This window comes from Triticum aestivum, chromosome 2D (genome assembly GCF_018294505.1).
Source record: "Triticum aestivum cultivar Chinese Spring chromosome 2D, IWGSC CS RefSeq v2.1, whole genome shotgun sequence".
Lineage (NCBI taxonomy): Eukaryota > Viridiplantae > Streptophyta > Magnoliopsida > Poales > Poaceae > Triticum > Triticum aestivum.
Window position 1 is genome coordinate 31,406,020 of NC_057799.1, and position 13,879 is coordinate 31,419,898.

Here is a 13,879-nt window from a genome sequence, read left to right on the forward strand (position 1 = left end):
ATTTCACTCCCGCGTTTGACTCCCACATAGTAAAATTTTCAGTACCCGTGTCATTTCCTCAAACACACCCCCCGCTCCCCCTCCACTCACACACGCGCACACACACACCAAAACCTCCTCGGGCCCGCGCGTGCACACACACACACCCTCCCTCGCTCGAAACCCTAGCAAGGTTCCCGCCGCCGCCGCCGCAAGGCCTCCATTGTCAACATCTGTCGGCTTGCCCGTGCAGGTTACCCACCGATCTCCATACCCAGGCCGCCCTGAGTTTCTTAGATGACGCCTGCCAAACGCCCCCTTTCCGACAGATCCCCATCCCCATCCCATCCCCCACTCCAGAGCGTTGCAGCCTAAGCCCCGCTATGCTTCCCGTGGAGCTCGAGGAGCAACTGGCCCAAAAGAGGTGTATCGCGGTCTCTTCGCCTAACGTCGCCGAGGAAGCTGACGAGCATTACTGGCCGCAAGCACTCAATCAGCGGGCTAGAGTATGTGGGTATGTCGCAGATGCGGCTACGACGTCGACAGCGATGGCCTGAGGCGGGCTATGTCATAGGTTAAGTGGCCCACCCCCAACCCCTCGGGTTGAACCGCCGTCGATCTCATCCATGGCCCCACCGCTGATCTTCTCTGGCTCGTTGTCAAGAATTTGCCATTACATCGCCATCGAGCCCCTTTTGTCATTTCTGAAGGACACGTTCTGCGACGCTGGCTTGGGATCCATAGCTTCCAAGTCATACCTCATCGACGGCGATCACGAGCAGGGCACCCTCTCCGTCTCTTCCAAGGGGAAAGACCCGTCTACGACATCAGGAGGGCACCCTACAGCCGTGCTCTTCCAAGGGGAAGGAGCCCATCGGCGACAACATGGAGCCCATCCAGGGTCCATGCTCTTCCCACAGGAACGAGCCCATCTGTGACAAGTGAGGAAACCCATTATTTGTTTTGTCGTGCCTCTTCACAAGGGGAAACCCATGATTGTTTTTGTCGAGTCCGTTTTGTAGTGTAGTGAGAATATGTCCAGTTTTAGTTGCTATATTTGGTTGTTTGCAGTATGTCTTGTTTATTTCAGTTGTTCACAATTTGATACTCTATATGTGCAATTATTTACTGTGTAGTACATTTCATCAATCCAGTTTTAAACATACCGATAGGAATGCATATATTTGCTTGATGTTAAGCCTGTTATAGCTGGCATATGCCTTTTGTAAAGTTTTTTGATTGTTCGGTTGTTTGTAGTTAGCATATGTCCAGTTCAAATTGCTATCTTTGGTTGTTCGTAGTATGCCTTGTTTATTCCAGTTATTCACAACATGATGTTTTATATGTGCAAGTATGAACTGTGCAGTTCAATTTCATCAATACCAGTTTCAACAATACCACTCTGAATGACTACATTTGGTTGATGCATATTGTAGTTAACACGCCTTTCCTTTTTTATTTAACAATAACCAGTGTACTTAGACCGGCACAATACCAGTTTGAATGACTATCTTTGCTTGTTGTTAAATGTTAGGCCTGTTGCAGTTAACACACCTTTCCACTTGTTTTGCTTTACTAGCGTGCTTAAACCTGCACACTGAAGCTATCTTTTGGAGATTATTTTGTCTGCCATGGATAATTTTGGTTGATGTTCAGCCTGTTCTGCTTAACATGCCTCTCGATGTACCTACACAAGACAATTTTGGGAACGACTGCTATTTTCCATCGAGGTTAGTTTCATCCCATGGCTTATATATACTCATTGTTCAGGATATCGGTAGCTGGTAGGTCGGGGGCTGATAAGGGACTAATCGGTGAATCAGACTTTTAACTGAATATTTCTGTAACCCATTTGTCGCTAGGTTAACTAGGGCCATATGTAATATATCTGAGGCTACATAGCAACATGCGTTGTACTTAATGTCTAAATGTGCAATCCTAGGCTACATAGCAACAAGGAAGAGTGTTACCTTAATGTTCTGATGACGTCTAGATATACGTAGAAGAGCAGTAACAACAACAACAACAACAACAACAACAACAACAACAACAACAACACAGCCATGTTCGGATACTGAACTTAGCTAGAGGTTAGAGTTAGTTCCTAGCTCATGACTAACCCTGAACTAACTCCATCCAAAGAGGTGTTTGTATGACAGGGTTGGATTGACAATAAATGCACTAGGAGAACTAGCTCCAATTAGCACCTCTTGGGTTGGACAGTTTTTTGGGTGGGTTAGATGCAACTAACTCAAACTAGCCCTCATGTTTCGATATACTTTAGGGCTATTTGAGCCCGAACTAGCTCAAACTAACTCTAACCCGTGGATACAGCAGCAGTTAATCAGCCGATAATCTGTAAGATTGCAATAAACTCCTTCCGGCCCATAATATAAGATGTTAATTCATCTAATATGTGAGTATATTGGATTTATAAGATATTATAAAAGAGTGTTGTACTACATCATTGTGCAATTGTTGTTTAGCTTCTAATATTAACTTGGTGCTTTCGGGTACATATGTCATTGGTAAAGATCCGCGCTTCGACCCTTTCTGCATATGGGGAAATGAGATATTGATGAACCAACATCAAGTGAGGAAGCTAATAAAGATTGTTAGTAAAATGGATCAAAAGATGGCAATTAAACTATTTGTTTACACTTTATCCAAGACAACAGTGTACCGCAGGATGGTAAGTAAGAACTCTGCAGCCTTCTTTTTACTGTCCATAATGAGTTGTGTTAGATGACAATGTCTGAATCTTTTTCCTTCGCAGTGGTTCCCAAAGCAGTTTACTCAAAATTACCTCTTGAACTACATGATTGGTGGGCATGCAAAGGTTAAAGTATTTCTATCAGAACACGATGATTATCTAGATGTTTTCATGAAGATCGTGAAGGATGGACGGTCGGCCATCACAAGGGGTTGGACTAGAGTCGTGCGTGCCTTCTGCATGGAGGAGGGCACAATATGGGCATTCCGCGTCACCTTGTTCAGCATCAGAATGTATTTTGCCTCTTTTTTTACCGTCTTTAATAGTACAAGTATACAACTGTGGTTCATCATTCTTTATTTCGTTCTTATGTAATTCTTGAATATATGTACCTATGAATCGAATAATGCATTGGTTGTTCGAACCTGATGGATATGAATAAAGCTATAGCATACATTCAAATTCAAATCTGGTACAATTTGAGATAGCAGCAATTAGATTATGGTGAAATTACGCTCTCCAGATTGTTACGGCACACACAGTTGGTAAAACACAAACGTTTTGCGATATACACCATAATCCGACACGGTTCACAGAGAGAAAACGTGTGCAAGCATGCACACAGTTGCCGTTTGCAAAGCGTGTGCGATGTCAAACAATATCACAAACTGTGCGGGCAAACTAAACGTTTGTGATAGTTGACTTATCGTACACGACTGGCAACCATGAAATGTTTCTGATGAAGTATGCATCGTAAACGTTGCACCAAAGAATAGCGTGTGCGATAGTTGTCGTGTACAACGATGTTACGACAGTCCAACGTTTCGTAACCCTGTCCGACACTCGTACGACGATTAGCTAATCTTCTTAATTAGTTATCGCATACGGTTTGGAAAAAGCGAATGTGTGTGGTTGTCTGCTTATCATACACGTTCTATAATAGTGAACAGTTTGTCATGGTTCGCGCATCGTAAACGTAGCACCAGAGAATACCGACAGCGATGGCAATGCGAGCACAAACAAATAGGAGTATTGTATATGCATCTTGGCTCCCTATCCCCGACGGTTTCTGGGTCGTGTGGGAAGGACCCCCCTATCGTCCACACTCACTTGGCAACAGTTTGAAATGTCGTCGCGGAAAGGGGTTAAAAACCATTTGTATAACACCGATGCGTACCAGTGTAAGTTAGTTTCGTTACTACAAGAGAAAATGCTACTAGTAGCATGGGTAAACTGGCTAGTAGTAGCGCGGGTACTTTGCTACTACTATCAGCTACAGCTAAAAAGTTAGTAATAGCGCGTGTGCCACCACGCGCTACTACTACAATGTTACTAGTAGCACGGACGCCCCCCCACGCTACTACTAACGAAATAGTAGTAGCGTGTATAATACCAGGCGCTACTAGTATCCTAAATACTAGTAGCACACAGTTTATTTCCCACGCTACTACTAACTAATTAGGAATTAAAAAATAAAACATAAATGCTGCAGTACAGAAAATTGTCCAGGCAAGCAAGTGTTACATCATAGTGGGATCTGAATCCGACACTCGTTGATGCTACTCAGTTAGGATTTTGGAGGTATTCTGAAGAACGTTAATTGGAACTCAAATAATCAATGGTAACAACACTTAGCGGACACCTTTCAAGGCTATGGTTATATTGGCACAACGTGGCAGTGGTCCTCATGATACAGAAAATGTCAAGTAATAGATAATACTATTTCAGTGCCGTGATTGAGATAACACTACAGTGCAGTAGCAGTGGTCTCCGGTGCTTCACTAATTTCAAAGTTTTCGGTATTTGTAGCATCTTCCGAATCGGTGGAATTATTTTCTTCCTTTGGTGAAGGAATTTCTATTTTGCCAGCATCCAATGCTTGAGCTATTAAGCCTTTGTGCATCTTCAGGATAAGCAAATCCACAGGAAAAAAGTCAACTTAGCATCTAGATTTTATCCATTGCCCTGAGTCCCAAACCATGTTCATTATTTCAAACACTAAATTTAGAACATTGCTACTGTAAATGCATGAGGCATCAGGATAGAAAACAAAAGATGAGCAATATCATATGAGCAAAACAAAAAGGAGTTTGGAACATAGCATGATTATACCAATAAAATATAGTGCTCTAACAACACCAGGAGTGCAACACACTGCCCTGTCCCCTTTTCAAATATCAACACACTAAAAAAGGCTATAAGACTCGAGTATTCGATGTCCACTTCGAACAAACAGGATTATTTGTTGTTCACTGTATTGAAGAAACTATGGCACCCGATTATTAACTAACAAATATTGGTTAGAGAACTGATCGTACTAAGTAAGTTGATTTCAGAGTTACACATTAAATCCAAGCCATCTTCTGCTGCAAAATATTTCTTATTTTTATTTATTACTCCTTTTCTTATTACCATCTGCCCATCTCTTTTAAATTGTTTATTACACTACCATCCTGCTGCAACGTGCGGGGTATGTCTAGTGTATCATGGTTGAGTTTGTCATTTGTAATGGTCCTAGTGCATCACGGAGATGCACCTAGCAACCACTGCTTGTGATTCCTTTGTTACTTACCTTTAAAAGCTTAGCGTTTTGAACACTATTTCAAAAATATCTCTCGCATATATTCAGACCCATACAACAATTCAAACTTTCTCAAATATTTGTACTTTAGAAATTTTCTAAATAATATCATTATTTGGTATCAATATGGGCGGGCACGGCTAAGCGAGCCTTCATTTCCTAGTTACATTCAAGAAAACATAACCAAATCAAAAAACCTACCTGTAGCACATTACCCACACATGGATATAAATTCCTTGGAAAGCTAATCTTTTTTTTGGGAAACACAGTACAGACAAATGATCACAAACACATACATATCCTAGACACACACACACTGTCTCTACAAGCATCTGTAAAACTGACCCAGTAAATTTTAAGATTGACAAAACCACCACGGACACCTCACTGTCGAAGGTAATCATGTTAAACAACGTGCATAGCCATGTATAAGGGCATGTGTGGGTTCTGTTTGTAACGTGTTAGGATTGAGATGTTGGTTGAGATCTTCCTGATATTTGCCTTGTACATAGCTATCTTGCATATCAAGGAATATCTCCCAGATCCACCTAACCGATCCTTGTAATCTGTCTCTTATATAGACGCGCGCGTCCGTGGCAACCTCTTCTTTTGATGGAGGGTCATAACCTCTTGATTTGTGTAGTTTACTGTTTCTAGAAGACGGTTTCAAAACAAATCCATGACAGTAGGCAGATGCCAACCAACTTGAGTTTTTCTTCTAGTGTGGGGCTAGGCATAACTTTTGTTTTTCCATTTGAGAGATGTTTTTTTGAAACACAGTACACACAGGCGTTCATATATACGCACATACACTTTATTTCTATGAGCACACACGCAGATCCTATCTTTATAAGCATCTTCAAAAGACTGAGACGGCATATCATTTTAAGATTGACGAAGTCATCACAAGTAAAATCATGTAATAATGTGAGCAACAAGATTCAAAGATGGGCTAAGGATACGATCATCCTCCTAACCCATACAAATACAGGTTGGTTTGCTCCATTTGAAAGACACCGATAAGGCGGTACTACTATATAAGGCTGGGAAGATGGACACGTACGTGAAAGGCTTTTCCACGAGGCAAACACCGTCCTCGTCACCGAGTTGCTACGGTCCAGCATGCATGACTTCCACGACTTCACACCCGAGACGGTGGTACGAGGCCCACACCGACACTCATTAATCAGGCCTCCTCCATGCATGGATACAAAACGCCATTTTCGTTCCTCTAGCTAGACCTCTATATAACCGAGGAAGGTATAGCCCGAAATCCACACAGCAGTCTTCCACCGGCACAGTAATAAAATTCACCTGCCCTCTCTTTCCTCGTGGGGACTGCATCGATCATGGCCAAGAACTACGGCGGAGTGTACAACATCCACGGCTGGGGCGACCCCTACTTCGCCGTCAACACGCACGGCCACCTCTGCGTCCGCCCCCACGGCCGCCAAACCTCACCGGGCCAGGAGATCGACCTGCTCTCCGTCATCCACCAAGCCGCAGCGACGACGACCACCGACGATCACGACGGCAAGGAGAGGAGGCTCCAGTTCCCCATGATCCTCCGCTTCCCCGACGTGCTCCGGCACCGGCTCGACTCGCTGCACGCCGCGTTCGCGGCCGCCATCGAGCACACTGGCTACCGCTCCGTCTACCAGGGCGTGTTCCCGGTCAAGGTGAACCAGAACAAGGCCGTCGTGCAGGACATGGTCCGCTTCGGCCACGAGTACGGCTACGGGCTCGAGGCCGGGTCCAAGCCGGAGCTGCTCATCGCCATGAGCTGCCTCACCAGGGGCAGAGCCAAGCCTGGCGCCTACCTGGTGTGCAACGGATACAAGGACAAGGACTACGTCGCGCTCGCCCTGGCGGCGCGCGCCATGGGCCTCAACGTCATCATCGTGCTGGAGATGGAGGAGGAGCTCGACATCGTCGTCGAGCAGAGCCGCAGGCTCGGCATCGAGCCGGCCATTGGTGTTCGTGCCAAGCTGCTAACCAAGTTACCGGGCCATTTCGGGTCCACGGCCGGCAAGCACGGCAAGTTCGGGCTCCTGGCCGAGAGGATCTACGAGGTGGCCCGGAAGCTCAGGGGCATGGGCAAGCTGCATTGGCTCAAGCTGCTGCACTTCCACGTCGGCTCCATGATCCCGTCCACGGACATCGTCTTCAAGGCGGCCTGCGAGGCCGCCGGGATCTACTGCGCGCTCGTGAACGATTGTGGCGCGGAGGCGATGACCACGCTGGACTGCGGCGGTGGGCTCGGCGTCGACTACGACGGGACACGATCGGGCAGCTCCGACATGTCGGTGGCGTATGGGCTGGAGGAGTACGCGTCCAGCATCGTGCAGGCGGTGCGGCTCAAGTGTGACGACAACGGCGTTCCCCACCCCGTGCTCTGCACCGAGAGCGGCCGCGCCATGGCGTCACACCACTCCATGATCATCCTCGAGGCGCTCTCCGCGATCGCCGAGCCCAAAGACGACGGCGACACCACAGAGCAGCTGCACGCCAAGATCCATGAGCTGGCCTCGAAGCAGCAGCCGAGGGCGCTATTGAATTTGAAGGGTGACGCGGCGGCGGGCATGTCCACGTCCCATGCCTTGGACATCAAGAAGCACGGCATCGAGATGTACAAGCTGGGCAAGAAGCTCGCCAAGAGCGTCATGGCTGACGCCGCCACCATCTACAACTACCACATGAACCTGTCCGTCTTCTCGCTGGTGCCCGACTTCTGGGGCATCCAGCAGTTGTTCCCGATGATGCCGGTGAGCCGGCTCCACGAGAGGCCGACCCGCATGGCCACACTCGTCGACCTCACCTGCGACAGCGACGGGAAGATCGAGAAGTTCATCGGCGGGGCAGAGACGCTGCCGCTGCACCCGCTGGACACCGTGTCTAGCCCTGGCGGCGGCGGATACTACGTGGCCGTGCTCCTGTCCGGAGCGTACCAGGAGGCCCTGTCCAGCAAGCACAACCTGTTCGGCGGCCCCAGTCTCGTGCGCGTGCTTGGCGGTGACGACGGCGAGTTCATACTCGACACGGTTGACCTGGGCCCGACCACGGAGGAGCTCATCGGCACCATGAGGTACGACATCAAGAAGGACATCGGCGGGGTGATCGAGGAGCGAGCGAGGGAGAAGCAGGTGTGGGAAATGGTGGGGACGCTCGTGGGGAACGCGCTCAACACCATGCCGTACCTCGTCGATTATCAGCCCCCACCAACCGCCTAGTTAAAATTGGTGCTTGCTAAATACAAGCACGTGGTTGGTTGCAATTATATATGCGATATCCAGAATAAAGTTTGCACACTAGCGGAATAAATTCTTGGAGATTTCCTGAAAATGCACATCTACCTGTATTACCGTATACTATATATCCTATATACTCCCTCCATTCAGAATATAACGTCTATCAATCTTTGTGCAAGTCAAGTTTGTGTATGTTTGACCAAGATTATAGAATAAAATATCAACCTCTACAATACAAACTAAATAAATATGAAAAATACTTTTGGTGATGGATCTAATCACTAGTAGGAAAAGGGTTTTTTACCCCGGTTTATAAGGGCCTTTAGTCCCGGTTCTGGAACCGGGACTAAAGGGTCGTTACTAATGCCCTAGCCCTTTAGTCCCGGTTCTTACACGAACCGGGACTAAAGGCCGTCCACGTGGCCGGTGCGGGGAGCCCAGGCAGGAGGGCCTTTGGTCCCGGTTGGTGCCACTAACCGGGACCAATAGGCAGAGCCTTTTGTCCCGGTTGGTGTCACCAACCGGGACCAATAGGCATCCATGCGTCAGCAGCTGGCAGGAGCTGAGGTTTTTTTTTTTGAAAGGGGGTGGTTTAGGGGTTTTGGGGGGTTAATTTAGGTGTTTCATATATTGTGTTAGCTAGCTAATTAATAGAGAGAAGTGTCCTCTCTTATCTCCGTGCTTTGTCGACGCTACGTACTATATACGTATGGAGAGGAGTAGACACGCTAGCTAGTAATCAAATGAAGGAAACAGAAGATCGTCACGAACATATGCATATAGAGAGAAGTGATATCGACCACCTCTCCTTCTCCGAGATATTGGTCGAACAACAAGTTCTCGCATATCTATCCGACACTACCGGCTACATATATACAATAATTATCTCTTACAATACAATCTCCTAATTAAATTGTAGGAACACAGGGTCCACATAGTATTCTCCGTTTTCAGCGATCACGTGGTCAAGGAAGAATGCCGCCAATTCCTCTTGAATTCCTCGCATACGATCTTCTGCTAGGAGTTCATCCCACTTCCGAAACATCTAATTTGAAGAAGGGGGTCAATACATATATATATGAATAAATGAAACTCAACACAAATGATGGTAATAAAATAAAATTGTGAATATTATTGCTTACGCACTTCATATTGTTCTTCAGTGTAGCCCCGCTCACAGGTCGTGTAGCGGATGGACTCGCAAACGTAGTATCCACAGTAATTATTCCCGGGTTCCTGCCACAACCACTTTACAAGAAATAGAGGTCAATCAAACTGATAAGCAAGCATGCTAAATGGTATTGATGAAACTAGCGCTTGAATCACTAGGAGATGCGCGGAACATGCTACTATAGTACTTACTTTCGGGTGATTAAATTGCAGCTTCTTCGGCAGTCCCGGAGCTTTTGAGGTGAATTTTCTCCAAACCCTGCCAGACAAAGAAAACAATTACTTGATATCAGGAAATGAACAAAGTTGCTGATATGGTGGATAATGATCGATTTAACTTACTTCTCGAGCATTTGAGTCATGTTCGCATAGTCCTGGGGATCTTTTCGTCTCGAGTCTAAGACGGTTACTACTCCCGGCTCAAGCTTAATCTCTAGAAGAATATAGTGGAAGCTGCGCATGCATGCATAAGTCATCAATTACATTACCATAACCTGGACTAATAAGGGAAACCGAATATGCACAAGACAGTAACACTCACTTGAAGTTGTAAGGAAAGAGTATTATATCTTTGTTTTGATTTAATACCAACGATTGTAGCAAGTTGGCCTCGGCTTCTTTGGGATGTTTTTCAACCGTATATGCATCTATGAGATTTGTGTTAATGAACCCAATATCACCGATTTGTCTTTTCTTCAATTCGGCGGTCTTCAATCTGCATAATATAGTGAGGATAAGTATAAATACATGCAATGAAAGAGCTGACCTATATAGAGAGACTTAATGACAGAAGTAGTACTACTTACAGACAGTAGCAAGTGATCGTTGTTTTATCGAGGGCCTTTTGATTGTAAAACTGGAAGAAATCCTCAAATGGAACATTCAGCAGTTCAATTCCAACGAGGTCATGCTCCGGTTTAACTCTCAGCATCAAAGTAGTCATCCCATCAAACTCTCTGCAGGTTTTCATGTACCAATCATGTAGTCTTCGCATCATCGTGCTTAGAGATCTTTCATCTTTGACGAGAGGCTTCCCGTAATGGTATTTGTGTTCGTATACCTCCATGATTTCATAATGTACATAGTCGGGCAGGTAATCTCCAAGATTGCTATAACCGGGCACCATACTCGGATCATTAGCGACGATGTCTTTTGACACCTTGAGCAGGGGGCACGATTGGTTCGCTTGTTCGCCGAGCTGGGCAATTTTTTCCCAGCTCGTCGTTCTTTCATCCTTTTATCACTGACAGTACTTCCCGACCGCTCCGCTTCGGCATATGTCTTTGCAAGAACGCGCTCATAGTTGCCTCTCGGCGGAGACTTTGGTGGTTTTGTCAGGGCAGCCAGAGTGCGCTTTGCTTTCACCGGATCTACCTTCTCCTCCGGAGGTGGATGTTTCTTTGCTTTCACCCCTTCATAGAAGTTCTTCACTTCGGCTCGCACGATCTTCGCGTTCTCCTCCTCGGTCCTCTCGTATGGTAACTTCTCTGGAGTCTTCAGAGAAGGACCGAATCTGTATTGCCTCCCGCCTCTGGCAGCTGTACTGCTAGACGCCGGCAGAGCAGACGGAGCGGCTGCGGCTGTCTTTTTTCCTTGCTTACGAGGCGGAGGAGAAGGACTATGACGCGCCGGAGCAGCCGCAGCGGCGGCGGGTATCTTCCGCCCTTGCTGACGAGGCGGAGAAGGAGGAGGCTGGCTGCTCTGGCGCGCCGGCGCTGGCGGAGAAGGAGGCGGAGTGCCGCCACGCGCCGGAGAAGGAGGCTGAGTGCCCTGATCACTCGCCGGAGGAGGAGGCGGAGGAGGAGGCGGAGTGCCCTTACTCGCCGGAGCCGTCCAGTTCAGAAGCTTGATGAGCTCCTTCCGCCATAGGCATGGAGTCTTCAGAGCAGAACCCAGCCGAGTCTCCCCTTCACCGGTAGGGTGGTCAAGCTGGAGCTCCTCAAATCCCTCCATTATTTCATCCACCATCACCCTAGCATATCCTTCTGGAATCGGCCGACAGTGGAAGGTTGCGCCGGGTTCAGTAGGTAAAACAGAGCCAACAGCCGCCTTGACTTTCAAGTTCTGCCATTCCGCCATAAGGTGGCAATGTTGAGACTCCGTGATAGCATCCACGGGGTAGCTAGCAGGAGCCGCATGCTCCAGCTGAGGCAGCTCGGTGGAAACCACGCTGCTTCTCCGCTGAGATGGCGGTGTAGCTTCGGGGGCAGTTTCGGCATCTCGATTGCCGTCTCGTTCCTCTAGCGCTTGAACCCTTTCGTGCAGCTTCTGAATTTGGATCTGCTCCACTTTTTTCCTCCTCTCCTGGGTTTTGTAACCGCCCGCGTCCAGAAAACCAGCCTTCCACGGAACGGAGCCTGACATGCCTCGTGTCCGTCCAGGGTGCTCAGGATTCCCGAGGGCCATTGTGAGCTCGTCGTTCTCTCTGTCTGGAACAAACGTCCCTTGCTGCGCTGCATCGATATAGTGCTTAAGCTTCTTGACGGGTATTGCAAGTTGCTCGTCCGTCCAACGACACCTCCCTGATATAGGGTCCAAGGTTCCGCCAGCCCCGAAGAACCAAGTTCGGCAACGGTCTGGCCAGTTCATTGTCTCTGGTTCGATCCCTTTATCAAGCAGATCCCTCTCAGACTTGGCCCACTTAGGCCGGGCTTTGAGGGTAGCCACCTGACCCCGTGCGATGGTGAAACTTCTTCTTCGCAGCATTCTTCTTGTTTGTCGCTGACATCTTCTTACTCTTTTCCGATGTCTTGCGGGCCACAAATGCGGGCCAGTGATCTCTGATCTTCTCATACCGGCCGATGAATTCTGGTGTCTCTTCTTTGTCGACAAACGTTTTCAGCTCATTCTTCCACCTCCTGAATAGGTCTGCCATCTTCTTAAGAGCATGAGACTTGATTAATTGCTCTATAACTGGCTTCTCCGGATCCTCCTCTGGCGGTAGGGTGAAATTTGCCTTCAGCTCAGTCCAACATCTTTCTGCATATCATTAACATAAGACACCTCAGGGTCTTCCTTCTTAGGCTTATACCATTGGTGGATGCTGATCGGGATCTTGTCCCTAACTAGAACCCTGCACTGAGCAGCAAAAGCATCCTTTGTCCGGAGGGGTTCAATCGGTTGGCCGTCGCGCGCGATTGCTGTGATCTCAAACCTTTCATCTGAGTGCAACTTTCTCTTCGGGCCTCGTCTCTTTACCGCAGTTGTGCTCGATCTGGAGGGCTAGAAAAAAGAAGAAAGACGAGTGTTAATTAATATGTGTACATACCAAAACAATGAATGCATCAATTAGCTAGTCAGCACAGGCTTAACTAATATATTTACCTGGCCGGACTCTGTTCGGTCACCGGAGCCGTCACCACGGGCTCCTTCTTGCACCAGCATTGGGTCACCAGAGCCATCATAATCATGTCTTTCCTCCTCCACTCTTCGATCACCGTAGCCTGCTTCTTCACCCTGTTCTTCCAGACCGTCATTGTCGTTAAGATACGACAAGATATCACCTCCGGCTAAGATTATGTCCCCCAACACCTCTTCTGCTTGCTCATCTCGTCCGTGCTCCATTGTTTCTGCAAATATTACAACATGGCAATTATTACACAAACATGACAGCAGGTGGATATATTAGTGCAAACGTAGACCTAGCTTATTCCGAGTTTGGGGTGGCCTAGGCAACGCTTCAAGGGTAGGGGCGCGGCGGGAGGGGGTAGGAGACCGACATCGTTTTTTTCTAGGGTTTGGGTGTCCTCGAGAGTTTTGGTCGAGCGAGAGGGCCGGGGGGTGCTCCCGTGGTATAAGTTATCACGGTCGAGAGGGGGTATACATATCGACCATCCATCATGTCGAAGTTATCTAGGAGGGAGTTATATATATCGACAACGACGACATACATACACGGGAAAATAATGTTATCGGGGAGGGGGTATATCGACCCCCCCCCACGTGTTGAAGTTATCGGGAGGGGGTTATATCGACAACGACGACATACATACACGGGAAAATAATGTTATCGAGGAGGGGGTATATCGACCCCCCTCGTGTTGAAGTTATCCCCCCTCATGTTGAAGTTATCGGGAGGGGGTAATATCAACAACGACGACATACATACACGGGGAAATAATGTTATCGGGGAGGGGGTATATCGACCCCCCCCCCACGTGTTGAAGTTATCAGGAGGGGGTTATATCG

The 13,879-nt window shown here is 47.6% G+C and overlaps 1 protein-coding gene across 1 annotated transcript; it reads left to right on the plus strand.

Annotated features, from left to right (window-relative positions):
• The first annotated feature begins 6,477 nt into the window (after nucleotides 1-6,477).
• Nucleotides 6,478-8,678, plus strand: LOC123051308 (arginine decarboxylase-like). Its single transcript, XM_044474157.1, has one exon. It carries the CDS (start codon nucleotides 6,623-6,625, stop codon nucleotides 8,501-8,503), a length of 1,881 nt encoding a protein of 626 aa, XP_044330092.1. The 5' UTR covers nucleotides 6,478-6,622; the 3' UTR covers nucleotides 8,504-8,678.
• The last annotated feature ends 5,201 nt before the right edge of the window (nucleotides 8,679-13,879 follow it).